Source organism: Leucoraja erinacea, chromosome 1 (assembly GCF_028641065.1).
Source record: "Leucoraja erinacea ecotype New England chromosome 1, Leri_hhj_1, whole genome shotgun sequence".
Taxonomy (NCBI): Eukaryota; Metazoa; Chordata; class Chondrichthyes; order Rajiformes; family Rajidae; genus Leucoraja; species Leucoraja erinaceus.
Window position 1 is genome coordinate 287,318 of NC_073377.1, and position 13,372 is coordinate 300,689.

Here is a 13,372-nt window from a genome sequence, read left to right on the forward strand (position 1 = left end):
ACTAATCAAGAATCTATCAATCTCTGGCTAAAGAAATTCCTTTTCAAAGGTATAAGAACTGCAGTTGTTGGAAACATCAGAGGTAGACAAAAATGCTGGAGAAGCCTTTTTGCCTACCTTTTCAAAAGTTCTGAGGCTATGGCCTTTGACTAAAGAAATTCCTTTCTTCTGCAGTTGTATAAGGTTCTGGTAAGACCACATCTGGAGTATTGTGTAAAGTTTTGGTCTCCTAATTTGAGGAAGGACATGCTTGGGATTGAGGCAGTGCAGCGTAGGTTCACGAGATTGATTCCAGGGATGGCGAGACTGTCATATGAGGAAGGATTGAAAATATTAGGCTTGTATTCACTGGAGTTTAGAAGGATAAGGGGGATTATAGAAACATATAAAATTATAAAAGGACTAGACAAGCTAGATGCGGGAAAAATGTTCCCAATGTTGGACGAGTCCAGAACCAGGGGCCACAGTCTTAGAATAAAGGGGAGGTCATTTAGGACTGAGGTGAGATAAAAACGTTTCTACCCAGAGAGTTGTGAATTTGTGGAATTCCCTGCCACAGAGGGCAGTGGAGGCCAAGTCACTGGATGGATTTAAGGGAGAGTTATGCCCCTGTCCCACTTGGGAAACCTGAACGGAAACTTCTGGAGACTTTGTGCCCCACCCAAGGTTTCCGTGCGGTTCCTGGAGGTTGCAGGTGGTTGCCAGAGGTTGCAGGTAGTGGAAGCAGGTAGGGAGACTGACAAAAACCTCGGAGAACCGCACGGAAATGTTGGGTGGGGCGCAAAGTCTCCAGAGGTTTCCGTTCAGGTTTCCTAAGTGGGACAGGTCATTAGATAGAGCTCTAGGGGCCAGTGGAATAAAGGGATATGGGGAGAAGGCAGGCACGGGTTATTGATTTGGGACGATCAGCCATGATCACAATGAATGACGGTGCTGGCACGAAGGGCCGAATGGCCTCCTCCTGCATCTATTTTCTATGTTTCTAAAGGTATGTACTTTTATTCTGAGGCTATGTTCTCTGGTCCTGGACTCTCCCACAAGTGGAAATATCCTTTCCACTCATGATTTGATACTCCTCTGTAAGATCAGCCCTCAGCCTCCTGCGCTCCAAGGAATAAAGTCCTGGACTGGTCAACCTCCCCCTAGAGCTCATGCCCTGGGGTCCAAGCACCATCCTCGTTAATGTTCTCTGCACGCCTTCCGTCTTAATGACATCCTTCCTATAGCCGGGTGACCAAAACTGAACACAGTACACCAAATAAACTCTTCAACACAAACTCCCCTTGTGTTACCCCATTCCAATTGGAGGGAATAAAAAAAAACCAAAATGAATACTTTAGAAAACACATCCAGGATTTTAATTTCTCCGTTTCACCAATGCCAATATCAATCAGACATTAAACAAGAAACCAATGATCAATATAATTGCGATATATTACAGTTATCAGATTGGCTTTGGATTCTGGCACTGTGGTAGAAATAAACTGTTGACATTTACAGACGCAAGGAACTGCAGATGCTGGTTAATCCAAAGAAGACACAAAGTGCTGGAGTAACTCAGCAGGTCAGGCCGCGTCTCTGGAGAACGTGGATAGGTGACGTTTTGGATGCTGTATGTTCTGAATGTCTCATGTTCACTAGAGTTGCTGCCTGACCCACGGAGTTACTCCAGCAGTTAGATGCCTTTCTTCATTTACAACCTGTTTACAACTTGATTGTAATGGAGGACGTGTATACAGTATAAATGTGCTGGTGCGACGGGCAGTGGAGAGTGGGGTCAGCATCTTCATGGTCTGGTTTGCATCTTCCATCAGAACCTGGGCAAGGAAGCTTCCTCGTCGATGCCTTCATCTGGGATGAATCAATAGACCTGGCTACCGTCTTGGCTACCAAGTACTCCCCGAAAAACCATCACAACCAATGCATTCAGCGTCACAATTCATTCACAACCATGGAAGTGAAGGCCCGCACATTGGCTGCCCTCATTGGGCAGTGAGGTGCCAGTAGAGGTAACAAAGTCTGCAGAGGGGCAAAATCTCAGATAGACACAACAAGCTGGAGTAACTCAGTGCATCTGACAGCATCTCTGGGGAGAAGGAATAGGTGGCGTTTCAGGTCGAGACCCTTGCCCGTTAAGTCGCTGGTGGTGAAGTTGAGGAGAGACCAATGCCACTATAAGGGACCTGAGTAGCGTACGTATCCATTACTCTGCCGATAGGGGGGTGGGGACACTCGTTATACACCATCTCAGAAACCCCCCTCCCTGTCTGAAGGTTACAAATGGAATCAAAGCAAATCAAATCAATCAGTCCTATATCTCCTGTGGACGGGTGCGAAGGGATGGTAAGGTGGAAGTGGGGGAGTGAAGGGGAGGGGTTTAATCAGGAAAACTTTGGCAAAGTGCTCAACGGTACTTCCGCAAACAATCAGCCCCCTTCTCTCCGTTGTGCCACCTCCTCGGAAGAGATGCATAAAATAAAATGCAGCGCGCAAATAATGAAAAGTGAAGGACTTAGGGGTGTGAGCTTTCCTTCAGTAACAGGTGGGTGGCAATCCAGGGCCAGTCACTTTCTTCATTCAATGCCCAAACACTTCAAGCTGGTCGTTCAACATAAGCAGCAAACATACAAAGACACTTCCTCCAGGCACATCCCATTATCCCAAGCACCCGGGCACAGCGCCCCGACCACCGCTGTCCTTTAATGCTCTGCGTCCATCGCGTCCAAATACTTGGCTTCGATGATCCTGGGTAGAAGGAGGCACCTGTGCAGAGGGAGAGGGCGGAAAGGTGAGGCTTCCCTGCACAGTTACGCTTAGTCAACCTTCTATTGAGGACCCCCAAGTGTACAGAGTATTGGGTTCAGCTCACAATGGGGAGCGTGGATGAGGACAGGAAGCTGGATAGAGTGTAATGGGAGTGGACGGGTCTACTAGTGGGAGAGTCTAGGACCAAAGGCCACAGCCTCAGAATGAAAGGATGCACCTTTAGAAAGGTGATGAAGAGAAATTTCTTGAGTCAAAGGGTGGTGAATCTGTGGAATTCATTGCAACAGAAGGATGTGGAGGCCAAGTCATTTTAGGTATGTTACAAAACCTTCAGCGATGCTGCAGTTTTTTCTCGGGCTGCTAGCTAATGCTGAAGAATTGTTCGGACTGCCGTTCTGTGAATTTTTTTTTTAATCGCTGGACAATTTCAGCGCTGGAGTAAAATAAAAATCCGCTTCTAATCCCGTCTACGCCGATAACCGGGACGGATTTAACGTACGGGACAGCTAAAGGTAAGCCGTTTATTTTACATATAAAAGTGCTTCTTAGGATTACCTTAATCCAAAATTTCACGTTGCAAAAAGGTGATTTAGACCCCATACGAACCTGCAGTGTTTTTCCTGCCGATATGGGGTTTAAATTCACCGCAACCGCAACGTTCGAATCGATCGTGTTCCACAAAATCCCACTCGCAAGATGATTAAAATGGCCATTAATTTACGGGAATTAAACACTAAATCCCTTCCATTTGGCCTATAAATTCATGACAATCAGATTTAAAAATCATGTTATATTGTGAATTCTTGTGTGAATGTTATTTGGACGCTATTTAAAAATGTTAATTTTTTCTTAAGAAATGGATAGATGTTTAGATCTAGTAATTGAATTTTGTAATTAAAAATACTTTCAGTTCTCTTAATTTTTAACAAAGTTATGGTTTTTTGACTGTCCTCGAGCACAGTTTTTGTGTTAAGTCAATGGAAAATCAATAGGGAACAAGATGCTAATTTCCAAGTATGAAAATGGCCACAACTTTTGTAATACTGAAGATATGAAAGTGAATTAGGTGTCAAATTAAACCTCTTTTTATGCTTTATCTGATGGGATAAATTGCAGGCTTTATTTTTAAAATCTCAAAAATTTTGTAACATTCCTAGTCATTTGATATTTTTAAGGTGGAGATTGCTGGATTCTTGATTTGTAAGGGTGTCAGGGGTTATGGGGAGAAGGCAGGAGAATGGGGTTGAAAGGGATAGATAGATCACCCATGATTGAACAGTGTAGTGGACTTGATGGACCGAATGGCCTCATTCTGCTCCTATGACTTATGAATTTATGAAACTGTGAAACAATAGAACTGCAGATGCTGGTTTATACCATAGACATGAAGTGTTGGAATAACTCAGCAGGTCAGGCAGCATCTCAGGATAAAAATGACGTTTCAGGTCGGGACGCTTCATCAGACTGAAAGTAGGGGGTGAGGGAGGTGAAGAGCTGGAGGCGAAAAAAGACCTGGACTAATCAGGGCCAGCCACAAATGACCTCAGGCTGTACTTGGTAGGTCCATTGTTGGCTCGGGAAGGTGTGATCTCAAGAGAAACAATGTGGGGAACTGTAGAACTAGTAAAACGATTCAGGAGGAGGAAGGGGGCAAGGAGGGTGGAAGGGAGGAGAGCATGAGATGAAGTTACTTAAAATTAGAGAATCCAATATTCATACAATGGATGATCAGCCATGATCATATTGAATGGCAGTGCAGGCTCGAAGGGCCGAATGGCCTACTCCTGCACCTAATTTCTATTTCTATGTTTCATACCACTGGGGTGTAAATTTCCCAAGCGAAATAGGAGGTTCTTTTCCTCCAATTTGCGCTGGGTCTCTGGTTCTGGACTCTCCCAACATCGGGAACATATATCCTGCCTCTAGCGTGTCCAAGCCCTTAACAATCTTATATTTCAATGAGATGCCCTCTCATCCTTCTAAACTCCAGAGTGTACAAGTCCAGCTGCTCTATTCTCTCAGCATATGACAGTCCCGCCATCCCGGGATTTAACCTTGTAAACCTACGCTGCACTCCCTCAATAGCAAGAATGTCCTTCCTCAAATTAGGGGACCAAAACTGCACACAATACGCCGTGTGGTCTCACTAGGGCTCCGTACAACTGCAGAATGACCTCTATGCTCATATATTTCATTCCTCTTGTTATAAAGGCCAACATGCCATTCGCTTTCTTCACTGACTGCTGTACCTGCATGCTTACTTTCATAGACAGATGAACAAGGACCCCAAGATCCCGTTGTACTTCCACTTTTCCAAACTTGATGTTATTTTGATAGTAATCTGCCTTCCTGTTTTTGCTACCAAAGTGGATAATCTCACATTTATCCGCATTAAACTTCATCTGCCAAGCATCTGCCCACTCCCCCAACCTGTCCAAGTCACCCTGCATTCTCATAGCCCTGTCTCTGAGTCCCTGCCTCAATTACCTCCTCTGGCAGCTCGTTTCATACATTCACCACAAGTTTGTCCCCTCAGGTTCACATTAAACCTTTTCCCCTGCATCTTATGAAAACACTAACCTGATGGGGACCATCGCCAGCATTATGGGTGGGAAGACCATCTTAAAGTACGGAAGTGGGGCCATTCCAAAGCCGCAGAGGATGGCGACCTCGACCAACTGGAGTCCAGTGAAGTAATGGATCTTCCTCTGTGGGACCCTCCTGATGTAGTGCGTGGGAGGATAGGAGGTCTAGACCAGAATGCAAACAAATAAAACAATCAGACCACCATTCAGAAATTGAAGACCAGTAGTTACGCAGGATCTCTAAACTAAACTAAAGGGCGGCACGGTGACGCAGTGGTAGAGTTGCTGCCTTGCAGCACCGGAGATCCGGGTTCGATCCCGACTACAGACGCTGTCTGTACACCATTTGCATGTTCTCCCCATGACCTGCGTAGGTTTTCTCCGGGATTTTCAGTTTCCTCCAACACTCCAAAGACGTTTGTACGATAATTAGTTTGGTATAAAGATAAATTGTCCCTGGTGTGTGTAGCATAGTGTTAGTGTGTGGGAATCGCTGGTCGGTGCGGACTCGGTGGGATGAAGGGCCTGCTTCCGTGCTGTGTCTTTAAACTAAACTAAACTAAAATAGACAAAATGCTGGAGAAACGCAGCAGGTCAGGCAAAGTGTGTGGTGGAAATGGAAAGACAACGTTTTGGGACGACGATTCAAGCTGATTAAATGTCTTCACCATAAAACATTGAGGCTTTCTCCCTCCATGGATGCTGCCTGACCTGATGAATAACCCCCAGAATTTGTGCCTCTCATTTCACATTTCAGCATTCAGTAGAGTCATCGGGTCAGAGTGATGCAGTGTGGAAACAGGCCCTTCGGCCCAACTTGCCCACACCAGTCAACAAGTCCCAGCTACACTGGTCCCACCTGCCCGCCTTTGGTCCATATCCCTCCAAACCTGTCCAATCCATGTACCTGTCTAACTGTTTCTTAAACGTTGGGATAGTCCCAGCCTCAACTACCTCCTCTGGCAGCTCGTTCCATACACCCACCACCCTTTCTGTGAAAACGTTATCCTTCAGATTCCTGATAAATCTTTTCCCCTTCACTTTAAACCTATGTCCTCTGGTCCTCGATTTCCCTACTCTGGGCAAGAGACTGTGCATCTACCCGATCTATTCCACTCATCATTTTTTACACCTCTATAAAATGACCCCTGGCTGCAAGAAATAGTGACCCAGTCTACTCAACCTGTCCCTATAGCTCAGACCCTATAGTCCTGGCAACATGCTGGTAAATCTTATCTGTACCCTTTCCAGCTTGCGCACTTTTTGCTTTTTGATGAGTGAACTGAATTGGTTTTAACAACAATCCAATAGCATCTTGATTGCTAAGTATTGATCCTAGCTTTTTATTCCAGATTCACTCAATTAACTGAGTTTAAAATGACTCTGCTGGGAATTGAATACAGGATAATTTGTCAAGGATGTTTCGTGTAGTTCAGTTTAGAGATACAGCGAGGAAATAGGCCCTGTGGCCCACCAGTGCCGCCGACCAGCGATCCCCGTACACTAGCGCTATCCTACACACTAGGGACAATTTACGATTATTTTTTTTTTTTAAACCAAAGCCAATTAACCTGCAAACCTGTACATATTTTGAGTGTGGGAGAAAACCGGAGCACCCGGGGAAAACTACGCGGTCACGGGGAGAATGTACAAACAGCGTACAGCCAGCACACATAGTCAAGATTAGTCGTTAGTTAATTGTCACGTGTATCGAGGTACTATGAAAACCTTTTTTTGCACGCTAATCAGTCAACGAAAAGACAAAACATGATTACAATCAAGACTTCCGCAGTGTGCAGATACATGATAAAGGGATTGACATGACATTTTTATGCTGTTGGAGTAGAGAATAAAAAGAGTGGAGCGATTACGATGCGTAATTGTCGATCCACTTCTGTGACGCCTGGGTTGGGCGCCATCTTGGATCCGATCATCAAACCAGGGTCTGTGGCATTGAAAGGCAGCAACATTACTGCTGCACCACCATGTTATGATGACTATTGCTGCTACGTAACCACGATGTTGCCAGGCGCATTAATGTTGAGAGCCATTTGCACCAGGACCTGCTTCAAACCTTCATAGTGGACAACAAACTGCAGATGCTGATACTGCGACCAAAAAATAAAAAGCTGCAGGAACTCTGCAGGTCAGGCCGCATCTGTGGTGCAGCGGTAGAGTTGCTACCTTACAGTGCCAGAGACCCGGGTTCGATCCTGGCAACGGGTGCTGTCTGTAATGAGTTTGTTCGTTCTCCCCGTGACCGTATGGGTTTTCTCCGGGTGCTCAGGTTTCCTCCCACACAAGACGTACGGGTTTGTAGATGAATTGGCTTCTTCAGTAATTGCCCCTAGTGTGTAGGATAATGCTAGTGTGCAGGGATCTGTGAGGAGGGAGCTATTTTATGTGGGGGGGTGGAGAGCTTTTTCTAACCTCTTACCTCGACGGAGATGCGATTTTTTTTCCGTATCGTATCTCCGTTTGCACTGCAGCCTAACATCGAGGAGTTGGCGGCCTTTGCTGGAGACCGATTTTGAGAGCTCCACCATGGGTGCTTGCGGACTTAACATCACGGAGCTCGCGGTCTCTGGTCAGAGACCGACTTCGGGAACTCCAAGCTGCGTGAGTTTTAATTGCCCCGACGCGGGGGCTTCGACCACCGGCTGTGGGAGCTTCGATCGCCCTAACGGATGGACTTTTTTGCCTTCCATCACAGTGAGGAACATGGGGAATCAGCTGTGGTGGATGTTTATGTTAACCTTTATGTAGTTGTGTGCCTTGTTGCTTTTTTTCCCTTATGGCTGTTTTGTAATTCGCATATCAATGTATCTTAATTGGTACATGTGACAATAAAAGACCTTTGAAACCTTGGGTGGGAGAGAGGGAAAAAAAGTTGCCTTCTCCCCATAACCCCTGACACCCGTACTAAACAAGAATCCATCAATCTCTGCCTTAAAAATATACTTGGCCTCCACAGCCATCTGTGGCAATGAACTGCACAGATTCACCACTGTCTGAGTAAAGAAATTCCTCCATATCTTTCTAAGGGTACGTCCTTTTATACTGAGGCTGTGGCCTCTGGTCCTAGATTCTCACCCATGAGTGAACACACCCACTCCATATCCACCCTATCCATGCCCCCATCCTGAGCTTCGGATCAGCATGAAGGGGACATCAATAACCAGGGAAGAGGGAGTGGCTGGGGTGAGACCGGCCCTTGATCACGCCGAGGGCCTTTACCTGTTCTGTGAAGAGAAGAGCCAGTCTTTCAAAGAACTGGCACCCATCGATGGATGTGACGGAGACGTAGAGGAAGAGGCCGTACAAGACGGGTTTTGGAATCCACTGAAGGGGGACGGGTAGCATGAGAAGCGAGATGCCCACCAGTATGTGGGCCACGAGGGCCGACACCCGCGTCTCCCTCACTCGCACTATCCTGAGTTGCAAAAGGAGGAAAGCACACAAGAGGTTAACAAGCACCTTTCAATTCATGAGATCGAAAAAGATAGGAGCGGAATTAGGCCATTCGGCCCATCACGTCTACTCCGACCATTCAATCATGGCTGATCTACCTCTCCCTCCTAAAGGGCCTGTCCCACTTTCATGACCTTTTTTACTCATGGACATTTTCCATCATGTTGAAAAAAACTCCCTGACCTACTCGATGCCACGAGTACCTACGACTAGCATCACGACCTACCTATGATCTCCTACGACCTCGTGACGACCATGCTGCGAGTACGAATCAAGGGCAAACTCGGCAAAGGTCGTGAATTAGGTTGTGAAAATGGGACAGGCCCTTAACCCTATTCTCCTGCCCCCGCCCCATAACCCTCCCCCCACCCCATAAACCATTCAGAGAAAGTCAAATGATTTTGGATAAAGAAAACTTTCTACCGTTGTTTTTATTTAGTTTAGTTCATAGTGTTAGTAGTAGTGTGTGTAGTGTAGCATTGTTTGGTGAAGGCAGCAACTCTACCTACTGCTGCGCCACCATTATTATTATTGTGACACACCACAATGTAAAGCTTTTTGGTGAGTGCTGTATAATCACCTATACATGTATAGCCGCTATATTCAAGAAGGAATTGCTACATTTAAGAGGGAGTTAGATGTGGCCCTTGTGGCTAAAGAGGTCAGGGGGCATGGAGAGAAGGCAGGCACAGGATACTGAGTTGGATGATCAGCCATAGAAACATAGAAAATAGGTGCAGGAGTAGGCCATTCAGCCCTTCGAGCCTGCACCGCCATTCAATATGATCATGGCTGATCATCCAACTCAGTATCCTGTACCTGCCTTCTCTCCATACCCCCTGATCCCTTTAGCCACAAGGGCCACATCTAACTCTCTCTTAAATATAGCCAATGAACTGGCATCAACTACCTTCTGTGGCAGAGAATTCCAGAGATTCACCACTCTCTGTGTGAAAAAATGTGTTTTTCTCATCTCGGTCCTAAAAGATTTCCCCCCTTATCCTTAAACTGTGACCCTTGTTCTGGACTTCTGTATTCTCTTCCCACTGACTGGATAGCACGCAACAAAACACTGTACCTCTGTCCATGTGACAATAAATCATGCGAAGAATCTCTTCGTAGATAAAGGGAAAGAAAAAAGGCATTTGACAAATCAATATAAGACACTGTGCTGGAGTAACTCAGTATCTCTGGGGAACATGGATAGGTGACGCTCCGGGTCGAGACCCCTACTCATAAATCATTACGGCTGCACTGGTTGTCCAAATTCCCTATCCTTCTCCTGGAATCCTACAAAGTTTCCTTCAAATGTATCGAGTTCCATTTATCAATCTCTGCTGCCACCTCCTGTTCAGGAAGTGCAATAGTCCAGACACAAACCTCTGCAAGAAATATTCACCAGGATGTTTTCCTGGGCTTATTGGCTTGAGTTTTAGTGTGGTATTGGATAGGATGGGAATTGTGTTCTTTGGCACGTAGAAGGTGTAAAGGAGTGACTGGTTGAGATGCACTCACACTCGCAGTCTTTCTCTCCAAGGTGGGAGAATTCTAAAATTATAGGGCATAGACGGCAAGGCGAGAGGGAAGTTTTAAGAGTGGCCTCAATGACAATTTTTTCACTTGGAGGGCAGTCTGTTTCTGTGAAGAGTTGCCAGAGGAGGCTGCAGAGGCAAATACAACTACGATTTTCAAAAGACATTTGGACAGATACGTGGATAGGAAGTATTTAGAGAGCTGTGGGCTAAATGCAGGCAGGTCGGACTATGTCAGAATGCCAACACGGTATGGGCAAAACTGGGATGAAGGGTCTGTTTCCGTACTGGACACCTCTCTGCCACGATCTGCGACCAGGGTTTCTGCCTCCATCCAGACTTCCACACCCCAACAAATAATTGGGTGCAAACAAACAACAGCGGAGACTCGCTGGGGTCCAGCTAAAAACTAAGCGGACACAAGTTGTGTGCTTGAGACGTGTTTTAATCGGTAAGATACAGCTCCCTACTCCTCAAATGGGCACGGGCAATGCCCGACCTTACATACCCCAAAGGGTGAACTCATGACCAGCACCTCCCACACCGAGACACCCGACTCCTCCCTCCAGAGCCGAGGGTTCGCTCTGCCAGTGGCCGACCACCAGGTGGCGCCACATTTTCATAATTTCATTTCATTTCACCAAGCTGCCCCAGCCAGACAAAATACAGCTTTTTTCCCCATGAGCAGTAGCTCTACTCAATAACCAAAAATATGTAGCCTCCTTTTCCTCTGGATATTGTTCAATTCACATGTTTAATCAATAATGTTTTATTATTAATGTTTAATGTTTTATTTGTCATTCCTAACTGTCATTGTATGTTTTGTTGGCACTTGCTGGCAGAGCACCAAGGCAAATTCCTTGTATGTGAATACTTGGCCAATAAACTCATTCATTTATAAACTTCATAAACAAGTAACCGGTGGCCGAGCGGTAGAGTTGGTGCCTTACAGCGCCAGCGATATGGGTTTGATCCATATGTGCTGTCTATATAACCATATAACAATTACAGCACGGAAACAGGCCATCTCGGCCCTTCTAGTCTGCGCCGAAGATTCTCTCACCTAGTTCCATCCACCTGCACTCAGACCATAACCCTCCATTCCTTTCCCATCCATATACCTATCCAATTTATTTTTAAATGATAAAACCGAACCTGCCTCCACCACTTCCACTGGAAGCTCATTCCACACAGCTACCACTCTCTGAGTAAAAATGTTCCCTCTCATGCTACCCCTAAACTTTTGTCCCTTAAATAACCATATAATAACCATATAACAATTACAGCATGGACACAGGCCATCTCGGCCCTACAAGTCCGTGCCGAACAACTTTTTTCCCTTAGTCCCACCTGCCTGCACTCATACCATAACCCTCCATTCTCTTCTCATCCATATGCCTATCCAATTTATTTTTAAATGATACCAATGAACCTGCCGCCACCACCTCCACTGGAAGCTCATTCCACACCGCTACCACTCTCTGAGTAAAGAAGTTCCCCCTCATGTTACCCCTAAACTTCTGTCCCTTAATTCTGAAGTCATGTCCTCTTGTTTGAATCTTCCCTACTCTCAAGTGGGAAAAGCTTGTCCACATCAACTCTGTCTATCCCTCTCATCATTTTAAAGACCTCTATCAAGACCTAACTTATTCAACCTTTCTCTGTAACTTAGTTGTTGAAACCCAGGCAACATTCTAGTAAATCTCCTCTGTACTCTCTCTATTTTGTTGACATCCTTCCTATAATTGGGCGACCAAAATTGTACACCATACTCCAGATTTGGTCTCACCAATGCATTGTACAATTTTAACATTACATCCCAGCTTCTATATTCAATTCTCAAGTCATGTCAAGTCATGTCCTCTTGTTTGAATCTTTCTTATCTCATTGGAAAAAGCTTATCCAGGTCAACTCTGTCTATCCCCCTCATAATTTTAAAGACCTCTATCAAGTCCCCCCTTAACCGTCTGCGCTCCAGAGAATAAAGACCTATCTCGTTCAACCTTTCTCTGTAACTTAGTTGCTCAAACCCAGGCCAGTGGTGTTGAAACCCAATTTGTAGTTTCTCCCCGTGACCTGCGTGGGTTTTGTCTGGAATCTCCGGATACCTCCCAAACTCCAAAGACGTACGGGTTTCTAGGATAATTGGCTTGCTATAACTGTAAAATTGTCCCTAGTGTGTGTAGGATAATGTTAGTGTGCGGGGATTGCTGGTCGGTGCGGACTCAGTGGGCCGAAGGTCCTGTCTCCGCCCTGTATCACTAAACTAAACTAGCCCAAATAACATTTATTCATGCCCCCCAGTTATTGAGCAACAAAACAAAGTGCTGGAGTAACTCGGTGGGTCAGGAAGCACCTGCGGTTACAATGGATAAGCGATGTTTCGGGTCGGGACCCTTCTTCAAAATTATCCCAGCACTTTGTATTTTGCTGCATTTGCAGTTTGGAGGTTGAGGGTTGACGATGTAGCTACATAACAAAATATGAGGCATAGATTATGGGCCATAAGCAGGCAGGTGGGGCCAGTCACAGAGTCATAGACTAGTGTAGATGGGGCATGTTGGGCGGCATGGCCAAGTTGGGCCGAAGGGCCTGTTTTTGCGCTGTATGACTCTATGACTATGCATAGATAGGATAGGATGGACAGTCAGAAACTTTTTCCCAGGGTGGAAACGTCCAACACTAGAGGACATAGCTATAAGGTGAGAGGGGGAAGGTTAATGGAGATGTGCGGAGTAATGGAGATGGGCACTTTTTTTTGTACACAGATGGTGGAGGCCTGGAACAAATTGACAGGGGTGGTGGTGGAGGCTGATACGGTAGAGGTCTTTAGGAGGCTTTTGCACAGGCACATGGAAGTGCAGGGAATAGAGTGAAATGGATCATGTGATATGGTCACAGCCTCAGAATTAAAGGACATTCCTTTAGGAAGGAGATGAGTTGGAAATACTTTAGTCAGAGGGTGGTGAATCTGTGGAATTATTTGCCAATGAAGGCTGTGGAGGCCAAGTCAGTGGA

The 13,372-nt window shown here is 45.8% G+C and overlaps 1 protein-coding gene across 2 annotated transcripts in view; it reads right to left on the minus strand.

Moving 5' to 3' along the window:
* Window positions 1-1,332: 1,332 nt before the first annotated feature.
* slc4a11 (solute carrier family 4 member 11) overlaps window positions 1,333-13,372 on the minus strand; it is a 196,239-nt gene continuing 184,199 nt past the window's right edge. For both annotated transcript variants that reach the window (XM_055642506.1, XM_055642582.1), the window contains 3 exons: window positions 8,589-8,784; window positions 5,347-5,516; window positions 1,333-2,763 (listed from right to left, as the gene is read on the minus strand). In XM_055642506.1, coding sequence (XP_055498481.1) covers window positions 2,700-2,763; window positions 5,347-5,516; window positions 8,589-8,784 — 430 coding nt within the window. In that variant the 3' untranslated portion in view covers window positions 1,333-2,699. The remainder of the gene's footprint in view (window positions 2,764-5,346; window positions 5,517-8,588; window positions 8,785-13,372) is intronic.